General features: G+C 48.8%; 1 protein-coding gene across 2 annotated transcripts in view; it reads left to right on the plus strand.

Moving 5' to 3' along the window:
- Window positions 1–1,074: 1,074 nt before the first annotated feature.
- The window catches only part of PTPN1 (protein tyrosine phosphatase non-receptor type 1), a 58,796-nt gene continuing 34,827 nt past the window's right edge, over window positions 1,075–25,043 (plus strand). The window contains exon 1 of one of the 2 annotated variants that reach the window (XM_036009964.1): window positions 1,075–1,313. In XM_036009964.1, the coding sequence (XP_035865857.1) occupies window positions 1,251–1,313 (63 nt within the window). In that variant the 5' untranslated portion in view covers window positions 1,075–1,250. The remainder of the gene's footprint in view (window positions 1,314–25,043) is intronic. The other variant, XM_028524948.2, reaches the window with a different exon arrangement.

Here is a 25,043-nt window from a genome sequence, read left to right on the forward strand (position 1 = left end):
TAGGTTCTCTGACGCCATGCAGTTCATGGTCCATACAATGTGCCAGGCCAGAGCTGGGTGGCTTTAAGTAGAACCTGCAGGAAGGCAACCTGACTAGCCCTTCTCATATGTGCTTCCAGAATTGTAAGTGTACAATTAGCTGGGGTTGTCGGTAAAAAGCACAGATTCTTGGTATCTGACTCCTTTGGGGTTGGACCAAGAAATCTGCATCATTCGACACACTAATGCACCATGGAATCTGTGCTCCACTGAGACCAGTCTGAGCAACCTGTCCTTGATCCTTTGAAGGGACTTCTAAAGCCAGGACCCCAATCCATTCATTTGAGGCACCCTTAATTGGGAGACTCCAGACAGAAGTCTTGCATTTCAGTATAAGGACAGTACAGACAGTAGGGTACCTTTCTCAGTAGCCTGGTGAATCGTGAAGCTGTAACTTTCATGAAAAAAATGAGCAGCCCTGGCTGGTGTGGCTCAGTGGATTGAGTGCCGGCCTGCGACCTGAAGGATCTCCAGTCAGATTCCCAGTCAGGGCACATGCCTGGGTTGCAGGCCAGGTCCCTGGTAGGGGGCGTGTAAGAGGCAACCACACATTGATGTTTTTCTCCCTCTCTTTCTCCCTCCCCCTCTCTCTAAAGATAAATAAATAAAATCTTTTTTAAAAATGAGCAGACATCTGGCCAGAGGCGGGAGGCGGGAGGAAATGGAGCATGCTTCTCAGGCCCATTCTCCAGCTTGGAGCACTGAGGCCAGGGCCCTGGAGCTGCAGGAAACACGCATGACTACTTCAAGGCCACCCTGTGACTCAACGGGCCCACTGGAGGCTTGATCTCACGATCCGCGGAGGCCTTGCAAACCCACGCGCCATGGGCGGGGCTCCCAGGGTCGCCTAGGCAACGGGCTCTCGCCACGCCCAAGCTCGGAGACGGTACCGGAGGAGGGAGCGAGCGCTGCAAGACGTCTCGCGGGGCTGAGGCCGCTTCCCTCGGTACCTCCCCCTGGCTCCGCCCCGAGGAAGTGCTGGCCGACGTGCGCGACCACTGATTGGCCCTCACGCTTGGGGGGCGGAGCCCGAGGTAGCGCTGTGCGTACTTCCGGCTGCCGGGTTGACATGAAGAAGCAGCGGCTAGGGCGGCGGTAGCGGCGGGAGTCGAGTCTAGCAGCGGGGCTCCCGGCTGAGTGCGCGACGCGGCCTAGAGCGGCAGACGGCGCAGTGGGCAGAGGAGGAGGCGCGGCAGCCGCCCTGGCCCGTCATGGAGATGGAAAAGGAGTTCGAGCAAATCGACAAGGCCGGGAGTTGGGCGGCCATTTACCAGGTGCGGGAGCGCCCCGGAGCGCGGCAGGCCCTTGGCTTAGGCCTCGTGAACCTACCCCTCAAAACCCGGGGCCCCGCTCACTCTCTGGGTCTCGAGCTCCGCCTCGCCCCCGGCTGCTGGAGGATTCGATCCGACGGCCGCCGAGGCCGCCCCCCCCCCCCCCCAGCTCCGCGTCTCTTTGTCCCTCGGGTGGGCCTTCGCCTCCCCCGGACCTCGCAGTCCCCTTTGATCCCGCACTTACCTCACATCCTCCAGCCCGGTGACCTCTCACGCCCGGAGGCCGCCGGACGGTGCTCTCGGCGCGAATCCCTCGCACCCCGGCCCCGCCCCCCTCCCGAGCCACTCTTTGTCCCCCGGGGCTGGCAGAACGCCCCCACCACTTCCTTTCCTAGCCTGGACCACCTCGGACTCTCTTCCTTTGTCTCCCAGGGGGAGAGGGCTGCTCCCCCTCCCTCCCTCGCGTTTCCTCTCCCCCAGTCTCGGTGCGCGCCGGGAGTCCCCGGCGTGACAGCCCCCTTCGCCCTTCCTGTTCATTCATTGACTGGACGGGAATCGGCGCGCCGGTCCCGAGCGAGGCGCTGCTCGGGCGCCGGAGGTAGCGTCTCCCGGACGAGGCAGACGAGCCTTCATCCCGCGTGGAGGAGCTTCGAGTCGAGGAGGGCGGTCCAACACGCGAGCAGATAGTGTCAGATAGTGGCAGGTGCTTGTGAAGAAAACAAAACCCTCGGGCGGGAGGTGGGCTGCCTCGGGGAGGCGGATCCGGGAAGGACTGTCAGAGGGAGACGGTCGCTCCTCGAGCGGAACGAGTGGCTGCCGCAAGCCCTGGCAGCATCAGGCCCGAGATCTGTCTTCCCAGCCCCGAGGCCCGAGCGCCCACTGCCCTGGGGCCGAGGTGCTACCCTTTCTGGCAGGGGCCGGGGGAAGTTGACGTTTTTGCCCTCTCTGGAATAGCACCCTTCCCCGATGAGCATCTTCTGCTTGGGGCTGAGATGATGGGGCCCTTCCCAGCCCTCATCGGCGGTGAGGGTTATTATTATCATCATCGGTGGTTCACAGAGAAAAGCTAGGAAGGTTTCTGACATACCTCTCAAACCTCAGGTTCAAAACCCGCAGCGGTCTGCCTTGCAGGCAGCTAGATCCTCGCAAGAAAATATGTGCTCCTGATTAAATGTCAGTGCGGGGGCTGTGAGGATTAACCGAAACCACACTCGGTATTTTCAATAAACGATGCACAGAATAGATTTTGTTACTAGTGTAAAGGGAGAAGGTAGTCGACTCTGTTACCAGCTTATAGGCTCAAAGGCAAATTGGGAGATCCATCAGCTGGTAGCATTAAAATCTATTTTGAGCTCCACTTAAAAAAGAAAAACGCTTTGAGTGATTCTTTGGTATGCTTGACTAAGGAAAGCCTTTTTTTTTTTTTTGGTAGCTTGGTTTCATGTGCATTTGCATCCAGCTTATTTGACAGGATTCTTTTTACTTCAACTATAATGTATGTTTGTTATTGATAGACTAATAGCCACTGTAGTCTGTATAAGAATGATTGGTAAATATATCCAGTTTGTATCCTGTGTCTAGCCTACCTGAAGTCATTGAGTGAATTCTACTAGCGACGTTGGGAGTGTGTAGGGAGAGTGTCCACATCAGACTGAATGCAGTGGAGTCTGGGGTGGCTCTCAATGAAAAAGACCATTGCCCTGAAATGCTGGATATTGTGCTATATGATACACAGGTAGAGGGGGCCCCCAGAAGGCACTGGGGGAGATCTCGTACCCCGAAACTGAGTTAGCAACAGCAAATTCATATTCTAAAAAGTTCTCGGTTGAATTTGATTGCTTACTGTTGTAGGCCAGAGCTTGGAGCACGTTGGTCTTTCATTTCCCTCGTTGTTCTTAGGTGTCCCTACTGCATTTGCACCCCAAGACTTAGTCAGGATTGCTGTGTGTTCAGATGTCCTGAACTAATGGACCACCAGGGTCCTGGAGGTGACGTCTTTTGACCTTAGAGAGTTGTCCATTGTGGGCTTTCTCACCTCTACCATACAGGTAGTTTTGTTTTCGAAAATTGAAATCAGAAGCTCTTCTTTTTGAGTTGAAAAGTGGCTCTTTATTGGGCAATGTGGCATTTTTAAAAACAGAGTTCCAATGACCTTGAGTTGAAAGTAGCAAACTTTCCAAAGTATGCGTCAATTCACCGAAATCATTATTTTTCAGGAATTCAGAGAAATGCGTTTCAGGTTGGGAGAAAGTGGAAATTTAAACAAAATTAACAGTTTATAGGGCGTTACGATGAGGACGGTCTTGTACAAAGTCATCTTGAGCTTGCTTAGTCTCCTGTGATTAGAAAAATACTTCTACTTAAAATTTTGTAAACAAGGCAGTGCAATTCCTTTCACACAGTAACGTTTGTAACTAGAACAAAAAGATCCAAAACCTTGGCAACAATTGGGAAATGAACAAAGGGTGAAGTAGACTTGAACACAGAGGAATGTGGTTGTTTAGAAAGCAAAAGTATCCGGCGAAGATTCTGTGCAAACTTAACCTGTGAGCATAACCATGTTTTTACCTGTCAGCACTAATGAAGAGCATAGACAGTAATGTGCGTGTAGGTCTATAAAAAGTCTGCTTTGATAGCACATGTAGATGGCTTCCAACATTGTTTTCCATCACTGAAACAACGTACACCTGATTTGAAAAGTGGAAGTAATACTCAGCCTAGAGTTTGAGGTGGGCTGACCTTCCAAGGGGAGACAGAACACAGAAAGAGAAAAGGGAGTGATTTTTGGAGCTGGAATGAGAAGACGGCTTGGAAGAATGCAAATAGCTGATAAGCTGCCTGCCACCTAGAGTTTAAGGTTTGGGTCAGGTGTTGCTCTTTCATCTCTAAATTCTTTGATTCTCTCACACTGTTCACTGCTTTTCAATGTAAATGATTTGACTGTTTCACATAAAGCAGGTTGCAACTGTAGCTTGAGGCTTGAAGGCAAGATTTATTCCATGTTGGAGGCAGGCTTTGCGAAATGGGCTGCTCTTCCAACTGACGTTTGCCCTTACAGCTGCTTTCATTATGCAGCACGGTCTAATGCCTGCCTAGGTTCAGGCCATGTTTTAACAGTGGTTCACTAACATTTTTCACTTCCATGCACACCTCACGTTGTTTTAGTCCAAGGAGATGAATATTAAAAATTTCCAGTAATGCTTGTTTAAATACCATTCTCTTCAGAGAAAAACTGTATTTTGTGAAGAGGAGATAGATCTATATACACTGTGACTCACTTCACTTAGAAGAAAAAAAAAAAGACAAACGGAAATGACATGGAGAGACTGGGAAGTGCTAGTCATCTCAAGTGACCCATTAGATCTAAATGTTCTGGTTTAGCCCCGGTTTGAGTGAACTAAATTTAGGTGTCTGATCACCACTTTGGAAACCGTGTTAAGACCTTTGTAATTGTCTGGGCTCCTGCTAAATTAACTGGGAGCACAAGGAGAAACAGTGGAGGGAACTCTGCTATCATTATTTGTTGGACATCGCTGGCATATTTATGGGAATACTTTGTACTTTTGGAAGTACATAAACACAGGTCGGCGGTGGGGGGCGGGTAATGGTAATGCACACGATTTTTGGTTGCCAGTTGTCTGCTGTTGGGCTCCATGGCCTTCCTACTGCACTTTGCATTTTAGCATGAATATCTCCCCCAAACCTGTAAAAATACCTGGTATTGAATAATGTGGTTGAATATATACTGAATTTCAAGAAAGGAATGCATACAAAATGTCCTGTAGGGTTTTTTCGAAGTATAAACTGTTGGAATAATTTTCTTTTCCTGTTTCTGTTTTTGTATTGTCTGTTTTCTGAGGTTTTCAAGTGTAGAAATGTTGTCCTGTGATGTGCTTTTAACTGCAGGTGCTTCTCTTGAGCCTGCCCGAGCCCACATGGGCTTTGCACACCCTGGCCTTCCTCCCCTCAGTGTTTGTCCTCATTCACTCACGGTAGCCAGCTAACACTGACGGACAGGCCGGGCATGGTTCTAGCTGCTGCCCGTGGTCCGGGACAGGGGCGTCTATCTGGGTTCTGGGTTCCCGAGCCAGCGCCGTCTGGTGTCAGGCCCTCTGTGTGTGTTTTGAGTATCCATGGGTGCTGGGGACTTGAGACCAGCCCTTGATTCCCCCCACCACATTTCGTTGATGGGTCACCGCAGCATCCTTGCTACCACCCCAGTGGTCCAGGCTCTCAAACTGTGCCTGTGATACTACAGTCGTCTCTAGTTTCACGCTAGAAATGAGCGAGATCAGTCTCGTGTTAACATGGTCCCTCGAAGTCTCTCCATACCTCCCCCTACCCCGCCATGTGTATCTTCACGTGATAGCTGGTAACTGTGTCACAAACAGACCTGAGCCCGTCACTCTGACTCCTTCCAGTGCTGTCGTAATGCCTGCAAGGTCCCAGCTCCTTAGTATGGCAGCCAGCTTAGTATGGCAGCCATCCCCTCCCGTGTGCCTGCCGTTCTAGCCACACTGGAAGACACAGCGTTTCTCAGACCCATCCTCTTCTTTTGTCCCTGTGTTCCTTGGCTCAACACTGTGTCTGGCCCGCCTGTCCACTCAGACGTGTGCCTCCTCACACTAAACCTTTGCTCTTTGGCCCCTGCGTCTCCGTACAGCTTCATACTTACCCCTTGGGAAGCCCTGCTCTCACGCACGGGAGCCGATTCTTTATCCGGGCCTACCTCCCCTCGAGTCCGAGCTTCCTGAAGCCAGCAGGTCTCTTGCTCATTCATCGCGGTGGCCTCTGCACCTGGCACAGAGCACATGCCTAACAAATGCTGGCGTTGAATTTGTTGTCAGCACTTCACCAGGCCCTGGCAGTGTGAAGCCGAAGGAGACATGGTTCTCAACTCCCATTCTGTGGGGTGCAGGCAGGGGACGAGGGGGACGAGGGACGATAGTACTCGTAGCAGGGGTCACTCTCCGAGAAAGCCACCGCGTCGTGAGCCGTGGCCGGATGGGCACTTGCTTACTGCCCACTGGTGACTGGGGAGAAGGGCTCAGGGCGTTCTTACCCAGTAGGAGTTGGTGCCACTGGGTCGTTTCACAGGAACTTGAACCACAAATTGATAATTGGTCCGAGGCCAGTTTGATGGGGAGTTTGCAGGTGATGTGTCTGTCTCTCTAAGAATTGTTGAATTACTCTGTCCTCATCACTCCTGACTTGTTCTCACATGCCTTCTAGAAGGGCTTCGCATGGAGTTGGTTTGTAAAGTGTTTTCTGCTTGCGAGGTATAAAATACGGCTCACCATGGTGACAGCCGTCCGCGGGCTGTGGTTTGTGTCAGGGCGTGCAGGTGCAGGCTGACACGCTGGGCCTCCGATCAGACCCCCTCGGGCCTGCAGAGTGGTTCAGCCTCTTGCTTTTGCTCTCATCTTGGCTCCAAACCCAACAATGCTGAGTGGGTCTCTTCCCTTCTTCGGGCTTCAGTCCCTCCCTTTGTAAAAGTCATCCTGGACTAACTGATCACCAGGTTCACTTTAAGTAGTAAAAGTCTTTAATGCGCTCGCAAAGAAGATTCAGTGTTCCTGAAGCAACCCTTGTAAAACACTGCAGGGGTTCTCAGTTTTGCAGGAAGTGTGGGCATCGGTGGGTGCGGTTAGGCTAAGAAATGCATAGGAGTTCTGTGAGGACAATTAAGGATGCAAAAGAATTGACTTTTTTTTCTAAGAGGTACTAAATTAAGCATTCTTAATAAGTAGGCTTCATTTGATTTAGTAATGTGGGAAAATGAGTAGCCCTGACACATGAGTTATTTTTTCTCTTAAGTAGCAATTGGGTGGTTTTTCCTGTAAAAGATAGAGGAACTGATTCTTGAGAATTTACGAAAGATTCAGCCCTAGCTAGGTACATAAAGAGTAGCTGCCCTTTATGTTGTAATTTTTTAAAGAAACCAACATCTGGTCTGAACTTCATTTGAATAATAGTGTGATAGTTTACATATCTGCAATACTTGAGAAGAAAGTACCTAAGTCTCCAGCATTTTGGAAATAATGCTTTACTGTGTGTCGTTTGCTAGCTGCTGCCTTCTCCCTCTTCAGGGCAGCTGGGCATAACCGTGAGCCTCTGACTGACAGTTTGTAAGTTTGGAATGTCTGGAAACAAGACTGTTTCACGTGGAAGATTTTCCCCCCCAAAATAAATAACCAAAGAAAAGCTTAACACCCCCCTACCACCACCACCGCCCCGACACACACCAGTGAGTTGATCCTGGGATGTGGTACAAGTGACACTGCAGACACAGTAATTAATAACTGTATTGTTAAGAGCATCTTAGAGGTCAATGATTTTCAGTCTTTTTTTTTTTTAAGGTGACATGATTCAATTAGCAGTTCTGAATGCTTATGTTTCTGCCAAGGCAGTGACGTTTTATGGCACACCATGGTGCTTCCAGAACCCAGTTCTTCAGTATGGACTCAAAAAAAGTAAACGTGGCTTATTAGCAAAGTGACACTTCAGGCCCGTATTTTCTTTGGAGAATATATGTATATTCCCCACTGCTATTAATAGAGCACTGTGCCAGGAAATTCTAAATCCTTATGGAGGCTGAACCACGGCCGATGGAAACCTCTGGGCCCGAGGGGCCTGTGCCCTGGGTGGGCTTCTCTGTCGCTGCCGAGGCGCCTCCCCAAAGCCGGGGGAGGCGTGTTTCCTTTTACAGACGAAGAAGGAGAAGCCTTGGCTGTGTCTGTGGCTTTGTGGGTGCGCAGCACCGCTTGCAAAGATCAGATGAGCGTAGCAGAGCGAGGTTTCCAAACGTGTACTTTACAAACGTATTAGTGAGTGGCTAGAGAGAGAAGATGATTCCCTCTCTCCACTGCTCTGTTACAAAGCACCTCTCCTCCTTTTTCTTTCTTCATGGATCTCTTCTTGGCGCCTCTCTTCCTTTTGAAGAATCTCGTTGCCACGCTGAACTCTAGCAGACAGCTGAGCTAGTTTTTATTCTGAAGGGCACTGATTAACCCGGAGGACTGAACACTACTGTGAATCACTTACAGGAAAGTGGACATCAAGTAATTATTCCAGATAGTGGGGGCTCTCTTAAGCACATGGGCTTACTTAAGAACGGGTGTGGGTGAAATCGATTCTGAATACAACTTCACTCAGGAGAATGAATAGGCAAGCCGCATTTAGCGTAGTGCGGTGGATCAGCTCCACACTCCCTGATGGTTACACACTGGTCACTCTTGTATTTATCCCTTTCAGATTTTGTGTTGCCTCGCCGTGTGAATAGTCGGGGTTCGGTTTGCTTTTGCGAGGGCGAAGGCAAAATATGCTCTCACGGGGCCACAGGTGCTTGTGTGGCTCCTTTTTGTGCAGAAAGAAGGGACCTCCGAGAAGATATCCAGTGGCCTTTTTTGGGGGGAGGGTATTTTGTTTTGTGCTTTTTGTTCACATTGTTTTGTTGTTTTTACCCTGATGTAGGCCGTATCCTAAGAGCGTCTTAGAGATAAGGGCATTCTACCTCTCTACTACCTGGACAGCACCTCCTCGCGGCCAGGGTCTTTAGGATCGCCCTTGGAGGTGGAGTGACACAGAATGGAGCAAGATCAGGAAGTTGCGTTAAGCTACATGGGGTTTGCAGGCACCAGGCCACGTTACTGGAGCAACCCCCGGGACACCAGGTGACCTGGCCACACAGAAGAACCAGCTGGTGCACATATCCCTTGAATATCCCGTGATGCTGGGATTCCAGGGAAGGAGTGGGTCCTTTATGTACCCGCCGTGCTACTGTTTCCAAGTATGTTTACATAGTCTTCATGTGCTACTGACACTTTTCTTGATATATCCTAGGAATGTTAGTGGCATTGGCAGTGTTTCCTTTTCATCTGTTCTCACCACAAATAACTACCCGGGTCTGCTACTTTCCCTTCTTTTTCTAACTGCCGATAAGAATGCTTTTGAGAGTTTGAGTAACACTTGAGTCTCCGGTGGCAGGTGGTAGCTTCTGGGCTCACCTGGGCTTCGGCACTCCCTCCCACCCTTCGCTTGAATCTTGAGCTTGAGTCTTGCCCAGACAGCTTGTGGGAACACGGTCACGCTGCAGCGACAGCGCCCGTGGCCGTGGGTGCAGTGGAGCAGACCCTCTGCCTTTTCTTCCTGAACACATTTGTCAGGTAAACGTCCTTCGGCAGCCTGCTCCACTGCCTGTTGACAACAAGCTTTTGTGTCTCCCAGCACACGCCGCTGGTTGGGAGCTGTGGCTGTTCAAAGACGGGACTGAGGAACTGAACGGCTGCAACTTTGGTTTGAAGTGGGAGCTGGTAGTCCCCAGCGCTGGGTGTGAGACACAGCTGGAGATGGGTGTGGTCCGCCATCGAAAATTTCCTATCCTCGCTGCTGCGAGGAGGTGGTTACCGTTCTAACCACTCGAGCACTGCACGGTGTGGGCTGTTTGATTCACAGGGCAAAACTTCGCTCTCATGGTTCCCCTTGCGCTTGCCTCCACGTTCATGAGATGTCACTTTTTGGTAACATTTACACACCGGGTCCGTTTTAGAAGGAGGGAGGGACAGAGCTGAAAGCGAAGGATGAATTGGGCACCACACCTTCAGTTTTGTAAGTGCCTTTAGTGTTTGATTTTTGTAGGTTGATCACAAGGAAGTGATAAGTGTGTTAGGTTATTTGTGGTTTGAGCTAATTTTAGTCTCCTATTCACGGCCTGCTTTCTATCCTTTGACATTGAAACACGCTTTCTAGAAAGATGAATTTTGAATGTAGGACACAATCTATGTTCTCTACCTGGGCTGCATTTCAAAAAATACCTGTCAGTACTTTGGAAGTTGGACAGCTGGAAGCATAGTGATGTTATTTGCAAATCGTGGATGCCTCTGCTTAGGGACTGTGCTTTCCCAGCAAATAAAGCAGATTCTTTCAAAGAGGTTTGGAACTCTTGTTCCAAGCCAGTGGTTTTAGCCCTTGCCACAGTTGATATTAGAGGATTTTTAAAAGATGCCGACCACCCCAGCTGTATCAGAGCAAGGCTTTGGCTGGGCACAGGGGCCCTTCCCTGGCCTGTCCCTTTCGGCGAGAGAGCCTTTTGCTCCAAGGGCTGGGGTTGTGTCCGTCTGCGAAGCTGATGACGGGTTTCCCATGGAGCAGTTTTGTTTCAAGGCTGTGGTCGTGAGCTACCCGGCTGCCCATAGCTGACCCCCTCAAACACGTACATGCCTCCAGGGTCGTGAGGTAATGGAAACGGGGCTGGGCTTCTGAGTCTGCCTTTGACGCCTGTGAGACCGGGACGGGTTACATGCAGGGTCTGTAAAATGTGCTGATTGGACCGGACCGCCTAGCAGCGAGATTCGGATCTGACATCCCACAGCTACATAGCCGTAGAGGAGCCAGGAAAGTGGGGCGACCTTTTTGGGGAAAAATGGGGTTTCGTGTCCATCTCGGGCTGGATCTGGACATTCTGTCTTCCCCCTCGTCTAAAAGTGGGGCAGAGCTTTAAAATTTCATATTAAAATTACCCAGTGCCACATTGATGAATGCAGTCCCCTTTGACATTTTTCTCATGTTTAAAGGGTTTTGTAATTGGTTCAAAAACTCCCATTCCATGGAGAAATGCGCAGTCTGGTCTCTGTTCTACCCTCATTCATAATAAAACCCAATAATAATAGCTGAGGCTTATTGAATTCTGTTCTGTGCCCCAGGCACAGTGCAGAGTGCTTTCATGCAGCACCATTTATTATACGCCGTAAATTGGTCTTTGATTGGAAATGTTTTGGGAGGACAGCTAGGTGTCAGCCTGGATGTTCTTTGCCCGAGGCCCCCGGTCCTGGAGCCAGCTTTGCATGCTCCCCGGAGAGGGACGAGGGGCCGCGCTAGGCCCCCGTGGTCTGTTGGGACAAAGGAAGGGACAGTTTGTAGATGTGACCGTTGCCCAGATCTAGATTAGATCTGCCCTTACCTCGATATCACGAATCGGCCGCCCAGTCATGTTTCACTTGGCTCTCCCCGTGTCAGAACAAAAAGAGGAGTTGAGCTTTGGGCCATTGTTTATAAATCCGGAGGAATTGCCTCCAAATCCAGACTTCTGGCTTCTCTTGAGAAACCTGAAAAGCACACTGCCTGGGCCCCCCTTGGCGGTCATCTGCTGAGCGGGGGGACGCTGCTCCCGCTGGGCAGGCACGGGTGTGCTCTTCAGTTTACAGCTGTCCTCACTCGAGTGTGCCACCCAGCCTTTGGGCGCGCTTGAGTTTGCCACCTCTGCACTCCAGGCTGGGTTTTTTTCTTGGAGTTTGATATTGATGTTAGATTTAAGGTCATTTTAAAAAGCTGCTTTAGCCTCGTAAGCAAGGGACGGTAAGCCAGAGTTAAAGGATTGGTGGCTAGTGTGAGAACGCCTGAGAGAGTGCCCTTGACATTAAACTCCGGGATGGAATCGTAGCTGAGATGCTTCCCCTCCTCCTTCCATCCTTAGCCCCCTTCTGCTGTTTTGAGGAAGTTGGAAGTTGCCACCATTTTTTTTCCACCTTGGGCAGCTGAGTGTGACTGTATTTTTGTGCCATGTTCCGTTATTTCCATGAACTATTTTTGATGACCCACTTGGAAATTGAATTGAGTGGTCCCTGTGGGAGTTGGTAAAAAGGAATGACTTACCCAAATATACTTGCTTTATGATTAGAAATCATACTGTTCGTCATCTGTCTGAGTTCATGTTTAGATGGTTTCTCTACCCTGCCTTTTCTATCAGGGGGTGAAATAAATGATAGCCTCGATAAAAATAAAATAGATATATAGGTTACAAAGGTTGTGTGTTGTTAAAAGTCTATTTCCATTAGCAACAGAAGTACATATTATATTGCACGACATGCTTTTTCTTTGGTCCTTCTTGAACATCTATTATTTCGTAGAAGTAGGTTGTATGTGACAAATCAGAACAAGCAATAGTTAAGGAAGATTTTTCGCCATTATAAAACAATCCAGGTCTTTGTTCTAAGTTTTGTACCTCCCCCCCCCCAAAGCTGCATCTCAAAAGGATGAAACCAGCTTGGCATCCTGGCATTCCCGAATCATGTGGCACAATGGCGTTGCCCCTTTGTACTGTCTTGTACATATGAAATCAAAACCTGCAACTGAAGACCTGCTTCTCCACGAAGCTTTTCATCTCCCCTCCATTTCCTCCTCTATTCTAGATTGGAAGCTGCTTGTAGGCAGCCTGCATTCATTGAGTTACTCGGCAAGGACACGAGCAGGTACTGGGGCCAGCTTCTGTGCTAGCTGGTGAGGATCAGTGGTGCGCAAGATTTGGCCCTTGTCCTGAAGAAGCTTAATACTTAATAGTCCAGTCAGCGGAAGGGCTGAACAGAGCGAGTCCCAGTTCAGAGTGTTAGGAGCTCTCACAGCCCTAGGTTCCAGGTACTGCGGGGACACTCAGGAAGAGGTAGCTCATGGGGGCTGGGGGCAGGAGAAGCAGGTGGAGGACCTGCTAGGGAGGGCATGTCTGTACAAGCAGTATCTAAGTGAAGCCTCCAAGGGCAAGTAGGTACACGCCCCGTGTGTCCTGCAGACCCCTAATCTGGGGCTTGCTTCTCCTGACTCTTCTCTGTTCAGATTAAGTGTTATGTTACTGTAACTGGAAAGCATAGGAGCGTATTTAATTTTCTTCCCCTTAGGTTTTAACCATCCTTCTCCCATCCCACCCCCCAAATTTCATATTCTCTCAATAAATAGATAAGTAGATAGATGAGCAAAAGTAGGTTCACAGTTGTGAGTACATGAGTTTATTCTTGTATTATTTACTAATTATTGTATTATTTTTCATATGAACAACTGTGAACCTACTTTTGCCCACCCTTTTATATATATATATATATATATGTATATATATATATGTATATGTATATAAATATATGTATATGTATTTCCCTCTGTCCCTTCTTTTCTATTTCCTCTGCCATTACTTCTCACCTTGATTGTGATAATGGCCCCTGAACCCTTCCAATAGGGTGACATAGTGGCAGTTACACTGTGGCATTGACCTCACACCAGCATGTAGTGAGGTCATCTGTGTAGGCGTCTCCTCCAGGATGTTTGTTTGCTGATAAGTTTCATAGCCCTGAAGCACCAGCCAAGGAGTGTCGCACTCTGTAGGCAGGTCGCATGGTATTTATTTCAGTGAGCTGATAACTTTGTGTAAAGAGTTTTATTTTTCTTACCCAAGTGTGTTTGCAGATACTCTCTTCAGTCTGCAGAAGACAGAATTCTATTCACTGTGCAGAGTACTTTTTAAAAGAATCTTGAAGTGTAAGCCTGACTCACGAAGAATAAGTTGCAAATACATGGCTAGCCCCCTGATTTGCAGCTGACACTTTGAAAATAAAGGTCTCATTTATTCATTGTGAATTTTTTTTTTAAATATTTTATTTATTTATTTTTTAGAGAGAGAAGGGAGGGAGATAGAGAGAGAGAGAAACATTAATGTGCGGTTGCTGGGGTTTATGGCCTGCAACCCAGGAATGTACCCTGGCTGGGAATCAAACCTGGGATACTTTGATTCCCAGCCCGCGCTCAATCCACTGAGCTATGCCAGCCAGGGCTTCATTGTGAATTTTAAAAGATATGTATAGTGACCCTGGCTGGCTTATCCCATTGTGTGGTCTGTTTATTAGCAGTTCTTCATACACAGATGGCTTTATTTGAGCGATTCTTTCAAGTCAAGTACCTTGTAAAATAACTCAGCTATTTATAATTATCCGAGTTTTAATGGCTTAGCGATAGGCTTTAAGTTTTAAACATTTTTATATTCTGGATGTGATTATAAATTCTGTGACTTTTTATGATTGACTGAAACCAAAATTATCTTGGGAATTCTAGATGAATTCTTGAGCATTCTAAATGACTTAATGAGTATTGCTTTCCACTCACATGTTTACTAAACCCTTTTCTTGCCGTAGAGAAGCAGTCAGGATTTGGTGTCTGCAAACCGTTAAAGTCCCGAAAACGTCTCTTTTCTCCTCCTCCTGACTCCAGCCGCGAAGACCATGTGTGGAAGTAGTACCGTGCTTGACAATTAAAAAATAATTGTCAGCTGCTAGTCATTAAAGGCTTGAGGAGGGGAGCGTTTCCCTTAACAGTGGGTGACAAAATAGAATAAAAGAAGCTTTGACTATTTTTCTTTTAATGATGGGATGACTGAAGTGTGGGTTTCCTCCTAGTTGTGTTTTGGAGTCATTTATGCAGCAGAAGCACCTGCGTGGAGTAGGAAAACGGTAGTTCACAAGCCGCTCGACAGATTCACTAAAACAGCCATTAAATGGCCAAGATACTGCAGGGGAAAGCGATTGTTTTTAAGGCGGGGTGAATAGGAAAGATAATAAAAAGGCGTTTTTCACAGAATGGAAGGCCACGCTCTGGATGGGACCCCCAGTTCATCCGTCACACGCGGTCTTCGGGTTCGCTGAGGGAGGCGAGCGCACCTGCCGTGGGGGGGCAGGGAGATAGATGGAGGTGTGAGCATGTCTGTGCTGCAGAGAGCGTCCGCCAGGCTTCCCTGGTGGGGAAACGGCCGCACTGGGGAGTTGTTTCATCACCTGCCGGTACCGCGCTAGTTGTATCTTAAAGGGGCCCCTTTGCATCCCTCCCTACTCCCCGTAATTTACTTGGCTCACGAGTGTTCCTCTGTTTCAAGGCTGCTGTCACCCCTGGGCCATGTCGGGCAACTGACTGGCCCCCCCTGCTCCCCTTGGCCCCCCTGTTCTGCAGGCTCCCTCCCCCAGGCAGGCTCTCCAGTCACAGCCTCGTGTGCGTCCCCGCGTGCTCACTCAGTTACTTCCCCATCTCTGGGTTTCCTCCAGCGGCCCCTTTCCTGTCCCTGAGCGCACTTCTCACCTTGTATGTCTGAGACCTTGGTCAGTCCCTTGAAGTGCTGCCCCTCCAGCACCCCTAGCCCTTTTGCCCACCTTCTGGCCGTGGGTGTACTTGGCCCGCTCCAGCTCTGCACCAGGCCAGCCAGCTGCCTTTCTCCGCCTGGGCCCAGGCTCCCAAGTGCTGCTGGAGGAAATCTCCCACTTTGATAGACTGGACCCTGGAAATCCAGGCTTGAACCTCAGATCTCTCGCCCTCGGTTCTGGCCGTCGTATCCAGAGCGCACCCGCCATTCCCTCTGCCTCCTCTCTCCCGAGGAGAAGGAGCCTCTGTTCCTGTCTGAGGCAGCGCGTGTAGCTGTGCTCTGGGCCCCTTCCCAGCTCACCTGCTCCAGGTGTCAGGTCCCAGTTCAGAGACCCTTTTAGCTGTGTGTCCTCAGCCCCCACTCTCTGTTGCCCATTTGGACCATTTATGTAAGCATCCTCAGGCACCCTCCGGCTGCAGTTCTCCCCGAAGCCACTGCTGTTTCCTTGTCCAGCTGACATGTTTGAAATAAATAGGTCACTGTGTCCATTGTTTACCTCCCAGTCACTCCCCACCAGGGGAGTTAGGCTCCACCCTACCGAGCCACTGAAATAATTCTTGACAGGTCCCTGTTGGCCTCCTCGTTGCTTGTCCAGTGGGTAGTTTGAATCCTTATCGTAACGCCCTTCAACATGGCTGCCTTGTGTTTGCTTCTTGAATGTCCTCTTACCCCAGTTTCCATAACTCTTTTTTCCTTTCTTCCTTTGCTGTCTCCTTTTTCTCTAACTAGTCCCAGCTCGCACTTTACTGGCAGGGTTCGTCGGGGGTCTCCCCACGCTGCTCCATTCCCCTGACTCTGCTCTTCCTCGGCGGTCTCATTAATTCACCCAGGAGGCAGTAACGGCCCGTCACGCCGAAGTGTGCACGTGCCCTGTGCTGCACAGGGCGCAGCTCTCAGCGGCACCTTCAGTTCCTGAACTGCCAGTGCTCCCTGTCTCCGGCAGAGCCTTTGCACGTGCTGTTTTCTCTGCCCGGAACCTTCTACTTTGCCAATTCTCGCTCTTCCTTCCAGTCACATCTCAGCCATCCTTTTGAGGATGATTTCTCTGAGTTCCCCTTTCCCCGGGTCTAAGCTAGGTGCCTCTCCTAGATCCTCCCTCGGCTCCTGTACTCGCCCCCCCTTTCCTAGCACTTCGTGTGCTTCTACTGAGATTATATCCATTGTTCCCTAATAACCTGTTTACTTACCTATTGCCAAGTGACCGTCAAGCGTGAGAAGGGCAGGGCTGCTTTCGTTTCAGTCATTCGTACTTCCTATTACTCAGTGTAGTGCCTGGCGTACGGAAAGGACCTAATAAGTAGTTGCTGAATGAAGACATGGTTGTGCTATTTAGAAGGTGCATGAATTGGAAACTGAGGTCATCGAGTTTATGGTGTTGTGTGAACCATTGACGCTGACTCACCATCAATTTAGCACACACTTTGTTTTCTTCATTGCCCTTTATGTTAATTGTCTCTGTGTGGTATTAGTGAGATGAGAAGCCGCATCTGAGCAAGAACTATGTGCGGTTCTCCGAGTCTCCCTCGGGGTGGCGTGTGTGTAGTCGGCCTTCCTTCCAGTGGGCCTGATCCCGGGTATGTGTGATGGAGCTGAGGCTCATCCATAATCCGTCCTTGTCTGCCCCACCTGCTCTGTCTCTGTGCCATGCACGGGCCATGGCCCTCTCTCTGGAGGGGCAGTTTCCCTGTGGTTTCTTAGCTCTTGTGTTCCAGCGTGCTGGCCAGCGGTATGAGAGTCTTTTTTGTTCTAACTTCATAGGTTTGGTGGCTAGGACTGACCAACGCTGACAGGAAATAGAGGCATTTATTCAAAGCCAGAGAGCCATCAACTTGCAGGAAGCAAAGCTCTTGTTAGCGTATGATTTTGTGGTTTGTTTGGTGGTCCTCTGTAAAGTGAGGGACCAGACGAGAATGGGAGGAGCAGGTTCAGCCTCTAAAGTTAGGTCCTTTTTCTTAATTTGCCTTTAGAGTTTCATTTGTTTGGAATTTCCGGAGATTTTGATCTTGCCAAAGAGTTCATACCAACAAAATCTGGGCAGGTGAAGCATTTGCATCTGAAACAAAATCATTGTTTCTGTTTTTAACTTGTCTCCTTAATATTGTCTTTGGTTCAGCCCTGAAGATTATTATTTGTGGATTTCAGCTTTTCCCTCATCTTCTGGATCTTACAAAATGAGTGGGTTTGGAACGGAGACGAGGAGGAGAAGAACAAAAGTAAACGCAGAGGCCTTGTTCTTGCCTCGGCAAGTTGGCTTTGCAGCTTGGAGCAGAATGGCAAGTCTAGTCTGGCGAAGAAGGGATATTTAGGGTTCGTTTGGCTTCTTAGTCTATTCAATTTATTTTTTTAGGTTTGTTTTTTAAACTGGAATTTTTATGCGAATGTAATTGAATTTAGAATAAAAGCACTTAGCTTCACAATTTGCAGATTACTTTTCTGTTACTGATTTTAAAGACAAGTCATCATGGTCAAAGACTGGGGGCAAGGGTTGTTTTCCAAAAGAATGGAGACCCACCACGACGAGGTGGTCCCCGGCTGACCTGTGCCTGGGCGGGAACCCTGTCTTCCTCCCTGGCCCAGCAGACGTCCCCCCAGGTGCGCTGCTTTCCTGAGGGCCCAGGGCCGCCTGCCACCGGGGGCTGCGTTTGTGCGGAATGGACATCTCGTGTGTGTTAGAGCGGTGGCTCTGAGTCTTCAGTGTCACTGACTGGGATCATTTCAACATGAGAATGCCTTTTAACAAGATGGAAGGCCGGAGGCAGAGCAGCTGGGAACAAAGTAGAAATCAAGCTTTAAAGACAGGGTTGCCAGCCAGAGCCCTGGGAAAGACGTTGAAGATTTGCGGGAAGCAAGGAGCGTTTGTAGTCCAGTGTGCTGGGCTCAGACATGCTTATTCGGCCTCCATGGTGTATGTAGTCTGTGTGTGTCACTGAGTCGCCACCCACAATTACACTCTTCGTCTCGTTTTCCCCCTTCCTTGCTTCCCCTCCTCACCACCCTCTCCCCCCATGGCTACCACAGCCACCACTAGCAATTACCCACATGCTGGATCTTGGGGCCACTTCCCTATAAGGATATGGGGCATGTGGGGCTGGCTGTAGACACGGTAACCAGACTCTGTGGGTTCCCTCCCTATATGTCTCATGGCATTCGGCAGACTGCAGACTAGCAGTAAACTGCTGCTTCTGCTGTCTGGTCTGTCTGCAGTCCCTTCTGACCTCCGTCCATAGTGGTACGTCTGTACTCTCCCGGTGCCAGCCGCAGAGGATGGGTGTTGGAGGCATGTGCTCAAGCGAGTTGGGGGAGATGTTAATAACAGCTGGACAACTAACTCACAATGGCCCGTGAAATTGACAGGGATCGGTTGTGGCAAGATTTTGTGTTCCTGAGTTTTGTTTCTTAGTACCTCCAGATAGACCTCGTTAAATCCGTAGGCTTTGGGTAAGAGCCATGGCTAGTCTTACGTGTCACAGAGTATCTGGCTTGTGAGGCTCAAAGATCGTCGCGCTCCAGAGCGTCCCCCTTCATCTTATTTGGGTCACTTCACAGGCACAATGTTGAGATGGACTTTCCTGTCTGGCGTGCCATCAAAATAGTAACCAAGCATGAAAGTACACATAGTCCCCAGTGCACAAATGTGTCTCCTTCAGAAGCTGGAAAGTCCGTTTGTCTGACACTGGGCACATTTTGCTGTAGAGTCCGTGTTATGAGTGGTGGTCAGGTTCCAAGCTCCCCATGGACATATTTAATATGCAGAACACCTGAAATAGTCCTATTAAGATAATATGAAATGTCCCCGTATTATTACTACATAGGATAATGATTACTACATACAGCATTTAACATTACATAAAGTACCGATTTTATAGCTAGACACCATTCTGGGTTCCGTTGGGGGCGGGGGGCGTTGACTCCCACGGATTGTGGAGGGAGGGTGGATCCCGGGTGCTCAGGGCAGACCAGAGCCACAAGGGGTAGGACTGGGCCGGAGAGCAGCGACAGTGGGCTCCCAGGGTCGTTGGCTGGTAAGGGCAGACCGGAGCCACAAGGGGTGGGACTGGGCTGCAGAGCAGCGACAGTGAGCTCCCAGGGTCGTCGGCTGGGCTCTGCTGTCTCTTCATCACCGCCTTCTGTTTTCTGCTGGGGCTGCTGGGCACTGGCCTGTTTTTTCCTTGGTTGCTGATGCTGTGCTTTTGACCAGGTCTTTTGCCTCTGTGTGCAGCTGCATGTCCTGTCAGAATCTCCTGGGTTTGAACTAATTATATCATCTTTTCAAGGCCTCCTAAGTTAAGTGTTGGGGCAGAGTTACCACGTGTTAATTTCTCCGTGAGAAGCTACAGAATCCCAGAAGACCACCTTTATAACCTGTGTGTGTGTGTGAATCTCGTTTTCCTCTATCAGGCGTCACTTTGTAGAAAACAACAGCTTTTGTAATTAACATCGCCTCCTTTGACCATGTTTCTTATTAAGATTAGTTTTCAGGTGAGACCTTTTCATGACAGTACAAGAAACCGTCCAGTGTGCTGCCTTCCTAAAACCCTCTGAAATGCCCCCCGCGGTGTCTCTCCTGCCAGAAGACTGGACAGACCCGTGGGCCGACCATCTGTGTGGGTTCTGAGGGCTCTGTCCACGTTTCACATGGTACAAAGGCTTGGCCACACAAGACCTTTGAAACATGGGACCTAGGACAGGCTCAGAACGGCCCTGCAGCCCGGGGTCTGCCCCTGGCAGTGTGGTGACAAAATCAACTTGTCTCTAGGACTCTACTCTCCCGTAAATATTCCATCACCCTCCTTGAACATCCGGGCCCTCAACCTGGACCCCGTTTTTGTCCCTAGCCACATGCAGACGTGGTGCTGGGCACCGGGCTGCTATCTGATGGAGGGAGCAGGCCTTGGCGCTCTCTTTTGCAGCTTGTGCTGTTCCGTCAGCCTGCGGAGAGCCGCAGAGCTGGAGGGTCCAGCTTGTCACGTGCAGCTCTTGACCCTGATTTGACAGCTGCTCTCTCTCACTGCTCGGCAGAACGGGGCACCCGTGCACACCCGTGCACACCCACAGCCATCCAGAAAGGGAGGTTTGATGTACCACTTCTGAAAAGCTCACTCCGGCGTCACTGTAACCAAAAAGATGCGTCAGGTGGGGCGGTGGTGAAGCGCGGCTGTGTCCCAGAACTGGAGACTGTTCCACAGGTGCACCCCGGCCAGCGCGATGGGGGTTTCTGGCGTTTCCTCCCCCTTCCTAGTTATGAGCACAGAGGGCAGGGGTGGGGGGAGTGTCTCACCCTGGGAGCTGTCACATGAAACAGCACTTTCTGCTTTTAGCAGATTTGACTCAAATGACAGTTTAGATTTTTCTCTCATTTACTGGAAGTTCTTCTGAAAAATAATTGTTTCTGCCAGAAAAATCACTCAAACACTTAAGCCATTTTTTAACCTCTGCAAATATGTTACATTCTTAAAAATACATCAGAAATGGGTTGCTCATAAAATTTGATATATTTCCCAATGCCTTCTTTTTATGTAAAGTAGGTTTCGGTAGTCTCTCGTGCTTTTGTTTGGAGGGTGTATTTTGAGATGTGGAGCCCCGCTTCATCTTGTCTTGTGACCTTGACCTTTTTAACCACCAAGGATTTTTTTTGTATTTAGAAATACACTAAGTGATTATAGAATCAGTGGACACGTAAGTTTACAAGTTCGAGTATGTTACTATTCTTAGCTGCACTAACTCAAAACCTAAAGTAATCTTCAGCTCCTTAATTTACCCTTACATGTGACTGGTTGCCGAGCACCCCGGCTGTACTCCTGAAGCATGCATCCGAACCCCATTCTCTCCTTCCCCTCTTCTCTTATGTTGGTTCGGGTCCTCCTCACCTCTGGCCTTTCAGCCCGGCGTCTTCGTTTCCATCCTGTCTCTCCTGAGTCGAAGAAGCAAAGTCACTGTCCTACTTGAGAATTTCAGTGGCTCGGCATTGCTGAGAGTATAGCATCCAGACTCCTCACCTAACGCAAGTGCTTTAAAGCAGGTCAGGATAAAAGTGCCCCCCAACTCTCCAGGCCCAGCTGTCCCAGCTGGCCCTCTCCCCCACGCCTCAGCCTCCCCCCGCACTCCAGGCTGCATCCTTACCATCCTTATTGGTGCTGCCCCTTCCCTGAGCCCCACCAGCATCTCCTTGCAGCACGCGGGCCCTGCCTCAGTGGGGCGTGCCTCTCCCACTAAGCCAACTTTTCTATTAGATTCTTTGTATTATGCCAGATGTTAATACACTTTCACTGTTGCCTCTATTAACTTTTCCCTAATGCACCTGAGGAATCCATCTGGGGCTAGAAAATTAGGGTTTGGTTGCAGAAAGCCACTAGAAGGAGCATATTCATCTTCTGCCAGGCCAAACAGCACTTTTTTGCAGCCTGCTATTCCTTGTTTACACTTGACAACAGTTTATATGAGTTAATATTTGTAATCTATCGCTTATATACTACTTTCTTCTTGTGAACTCGTCACGAATTTGGGGTCTCTTCTTTCACACCTCCGTATCCTCAGCACTTAAGGCACAGTGCTGTGTGCTGCCTTGTAGAATCACATCACACACACTTTAACCTTCCTTAGTTAAACTGTATGTGCCGCCCTTCCCCCAACGGAGAAGAAAGAGAGAGAAATTTCTTGAAATACTACGTTGACCTATGAGACCACACCTTGATAGCCTCTGTAGGGAAAAGGATGCTAAAGCTGAAAGAGAAACCAAAGAGATTAAGATCTTGGCTTTAAAATATCTAAGGCTTCAGTCCTGGCACTGTAAAGTATTCTTTCCAGGGTTAAATTTAATTGTATGCAGTTTTGTCTTCTCACTAACTGCAGAACTGCCGAGTAAGGTGGGGTACACCTCCTTCAGAACTGTCTGTGAAATTAGGTAAACCACATGAAGGACTTGGCACTTGAGAATACTCTACCTAACAATTACCCTTGAACAGTAGACTCCTAATTTTCTCCGTAATCCATTATGATGGTCCTCTGTAAATTCATAGAAATTACGTTGGCACTTGATTCATTACAACTCGATTGTGCCACTTCAGTGGCCAAGCAGTGTGCTGGGCGCTGACACACTCGGGAATGGTCGGGAGCACATGCTCGCGGCCTCTTTCACAGTCGTGGGTGGAAGACAGCAGGACAGCGCCACACACGTGATTCATTTAACTGTGGAGGAAGTGCTGTGCCAGCCAAACAGAAGGCGCGATGCGAGCGTCGGAGCAGGAGCTCTGAGCTGGTTTGCAGCGGTCCCCGGGCGCTTGACTGAGGCCTGAAGGTCGGGTGGGCGAGACTTGTGGTTAGGAGTGACTTAGCCGTTTTCAGGAACACCGGGGAGGCGTGTGGGGCTGGGGCGTGGGTCGCTGGGGTACATCACCTTCTCCGGTAACGGCTGCCGGGAGTTAATTATTCACTGGGACAAAGTAGTACTTCCTCCTAGTTCATTCAGTATTTAAAAATGAAGGATTTGCCTTGGCTGGTATGGTTCAGTGGATTGAGTGCCGGCCTGCGAACCAAAGGGTCACCGGTTCGATGGCCAGTCAGGGCACGTGCCTGGGTGGGGACCACGTGAGAGGCAACCACACACTGATGTTTCCCTCCCTCTCTTTCTCCCTCCCTTCCCCTCTCTCTGAAAATAAGTGGATAAAGTCTTTAAAAAATAAACTTAAGAATTTATCTTATATCAGAATCCCATGATTTCTTAAACACTCCTATAATCACTTTACTCAAATTCTTTGAGGTTTTATAAAATATTTTTTACATGTTTCAAGTCTTGATTATATCCTTACCCCTTTTGTTGAGAATTCTTATTTTTCTAATCATACAATGTATCTTATTATAAAGTGGAATGTTTACTGTGGGAAACAAAATTTTTCTTTATCCTATCACTGCACAATATACTGTAAACATTTTGTCTGTATTCTGCCAATCATATTTTCATTGAATTTTTCATGGAGATACTTGTAGGTTCATGTGCAGTTGTGAGAAGTAATGCCAAGAGATCCCTTGTACAGTTTGCCCCCTCCGGGCAAAACTGTATACAGTGCTCCATCATACCAGGATATTGACACTGATGGAACTTGCCCGTGTTACTCAGATCTCCCCTGTTTTATGGGTACTCATTTGTGTGTGCGTTATTTGTTTTTATAGACCGTTGTATTAGTAATGCCGTTTTTGATGTGATTTAATAAGAATTCCTGTGTCCCTCACCTGTGGGCTTATGTGTGTTCTCGCTAAGCCTGTTTAAGAAAGCACCTACTTGTAAGAGAAATAACTGGATTGAAAACAGAATTGTGAGTCTAGACGGACTTTCCCAGCCTGCCGACCAGTGGAGACAGTTTAGCGAGTTTATGGTCTCTGAGTTGGCTGCCGAAAGATACTCTGGGTGGTTTCTGACCAAGGGAGAGAGCCATGTAGTGCCATTCGGAGTGGACTGAAGTGCCGGCTCTCTCCGAAAGGGGCCCGGCAGTGGTAGAAATGTCAAGTCGCCTGTCAGCCCAGCAGAGCGGAGTAGAAGAATAATATACGTGCAGGGAAAGGGCCCGTGACAGAGGAGGCTTGGAGACCTTGGCTGTCACTCTTGAGTGGATGTTCTTTCCAGATGGCAATAGATTGTCTGGCTTGTTCAGTGAACCCCCCTCCATGGGACAGATAACCAGAAATGTATTCACCACCCTGGCCGGTGCGTATGTGGTCAGTTGATTTCCAGTGGTCATATGATTTTCACATGTGGTCTGGTTTTCAGTGTTGCTTTTATTTTCTAAATGAGAAATGTTACCCAGAAAATACCCCCAGTCACAATGTGGCATGTTAAAAGGAGAGAAACACTTGATAAATGAAAAATAGAAAGAATTCTTGGGGTAACTGAGTCCAGAAAGCACGAAGAAACGGGAGAGAAGCCGAGGTGATGGGCGCCGGTTGTCCAGTTACGCAGCGTAGCTAAAAGCGCCCGAGAGTCAGCTGGCAGAAACGGCAGGAGCAGGAGATAACTGCCAGGGGACTCTGTCAAAGCAAACTGGAAGGGCCTGAGAAGAAAATCCAGTTCGGTGTGATCGCCAGGTCCGAGTTCGGGCCTTGAAAAGAGGGAGCAGCGCTTTCTGTCCAGGGCGGTTCCCTCGTCTCCCTAGAGAACAGTAACCGTTGCGTTCAGCTGAACGGGCACAGCAGCTCTCAGTAACTAAAACTTAGTAGTAACATAAGAACAAAAGGAAGCTACTTAAACAAGAGAATGTGCTTAACAAACCTATGAAAATGCTGAGGTTATTTTTAACTGATGCCAGCTTTCACTGAACACTGTTTTGGAGGGTCTAGATAAAGTAACAAGGTAGGAAAATTAAATTATTGCTAAAATATTGGGAGTGACAGATTTATTCTATTTGCGATGTGAATAATACAGAAAACAGCAGGAGTAAATGAAGGTAGGTTAGATGGCGATATAGCAAGACATTGCGGAGTAATGGGTATGGCGTGAGCTAGCTATGTAGAAACAAGCAGTAAGAAGTCATTATTTATGTCTGCATGTGTTTGGAGAAAAGTGTGGAAGAGTAGGCACTACTAGACCATTAACATTGCTTGAGTCTCCTTCGTTATATCAGTGTATTATGTACACTAGACGTGTGATTTTATAATTTTTGAGCAGGAAGTTTATAAGTGATTAAGCCTCTTGGTATTTAGGAGTGTTTGTATCTTCCAGCGGTTCCTTCTTTACTAGCGTGTTTATTGTCTACCCTCAGCGCCCACAGCGTTGGGGTATTACTGTGACCCCTCCCGTGAGC

The sequence above is a fragment of the Phyllostomus discolor genome, chromosome 9 (assembly GCF_004126475.2).
Source record: "Phyllostomus discolor isolate MPI-MPIP mPhyDis1 chromosome 9, mPhyDis1.pri.v3, whole genome shotgun sequence".
NCBI lineage: Eukaryota > Metazoa > Chordata > Mammalia > Chiroptera > Phyllostomidae > Phyllostomus > Phyllostomus discolor.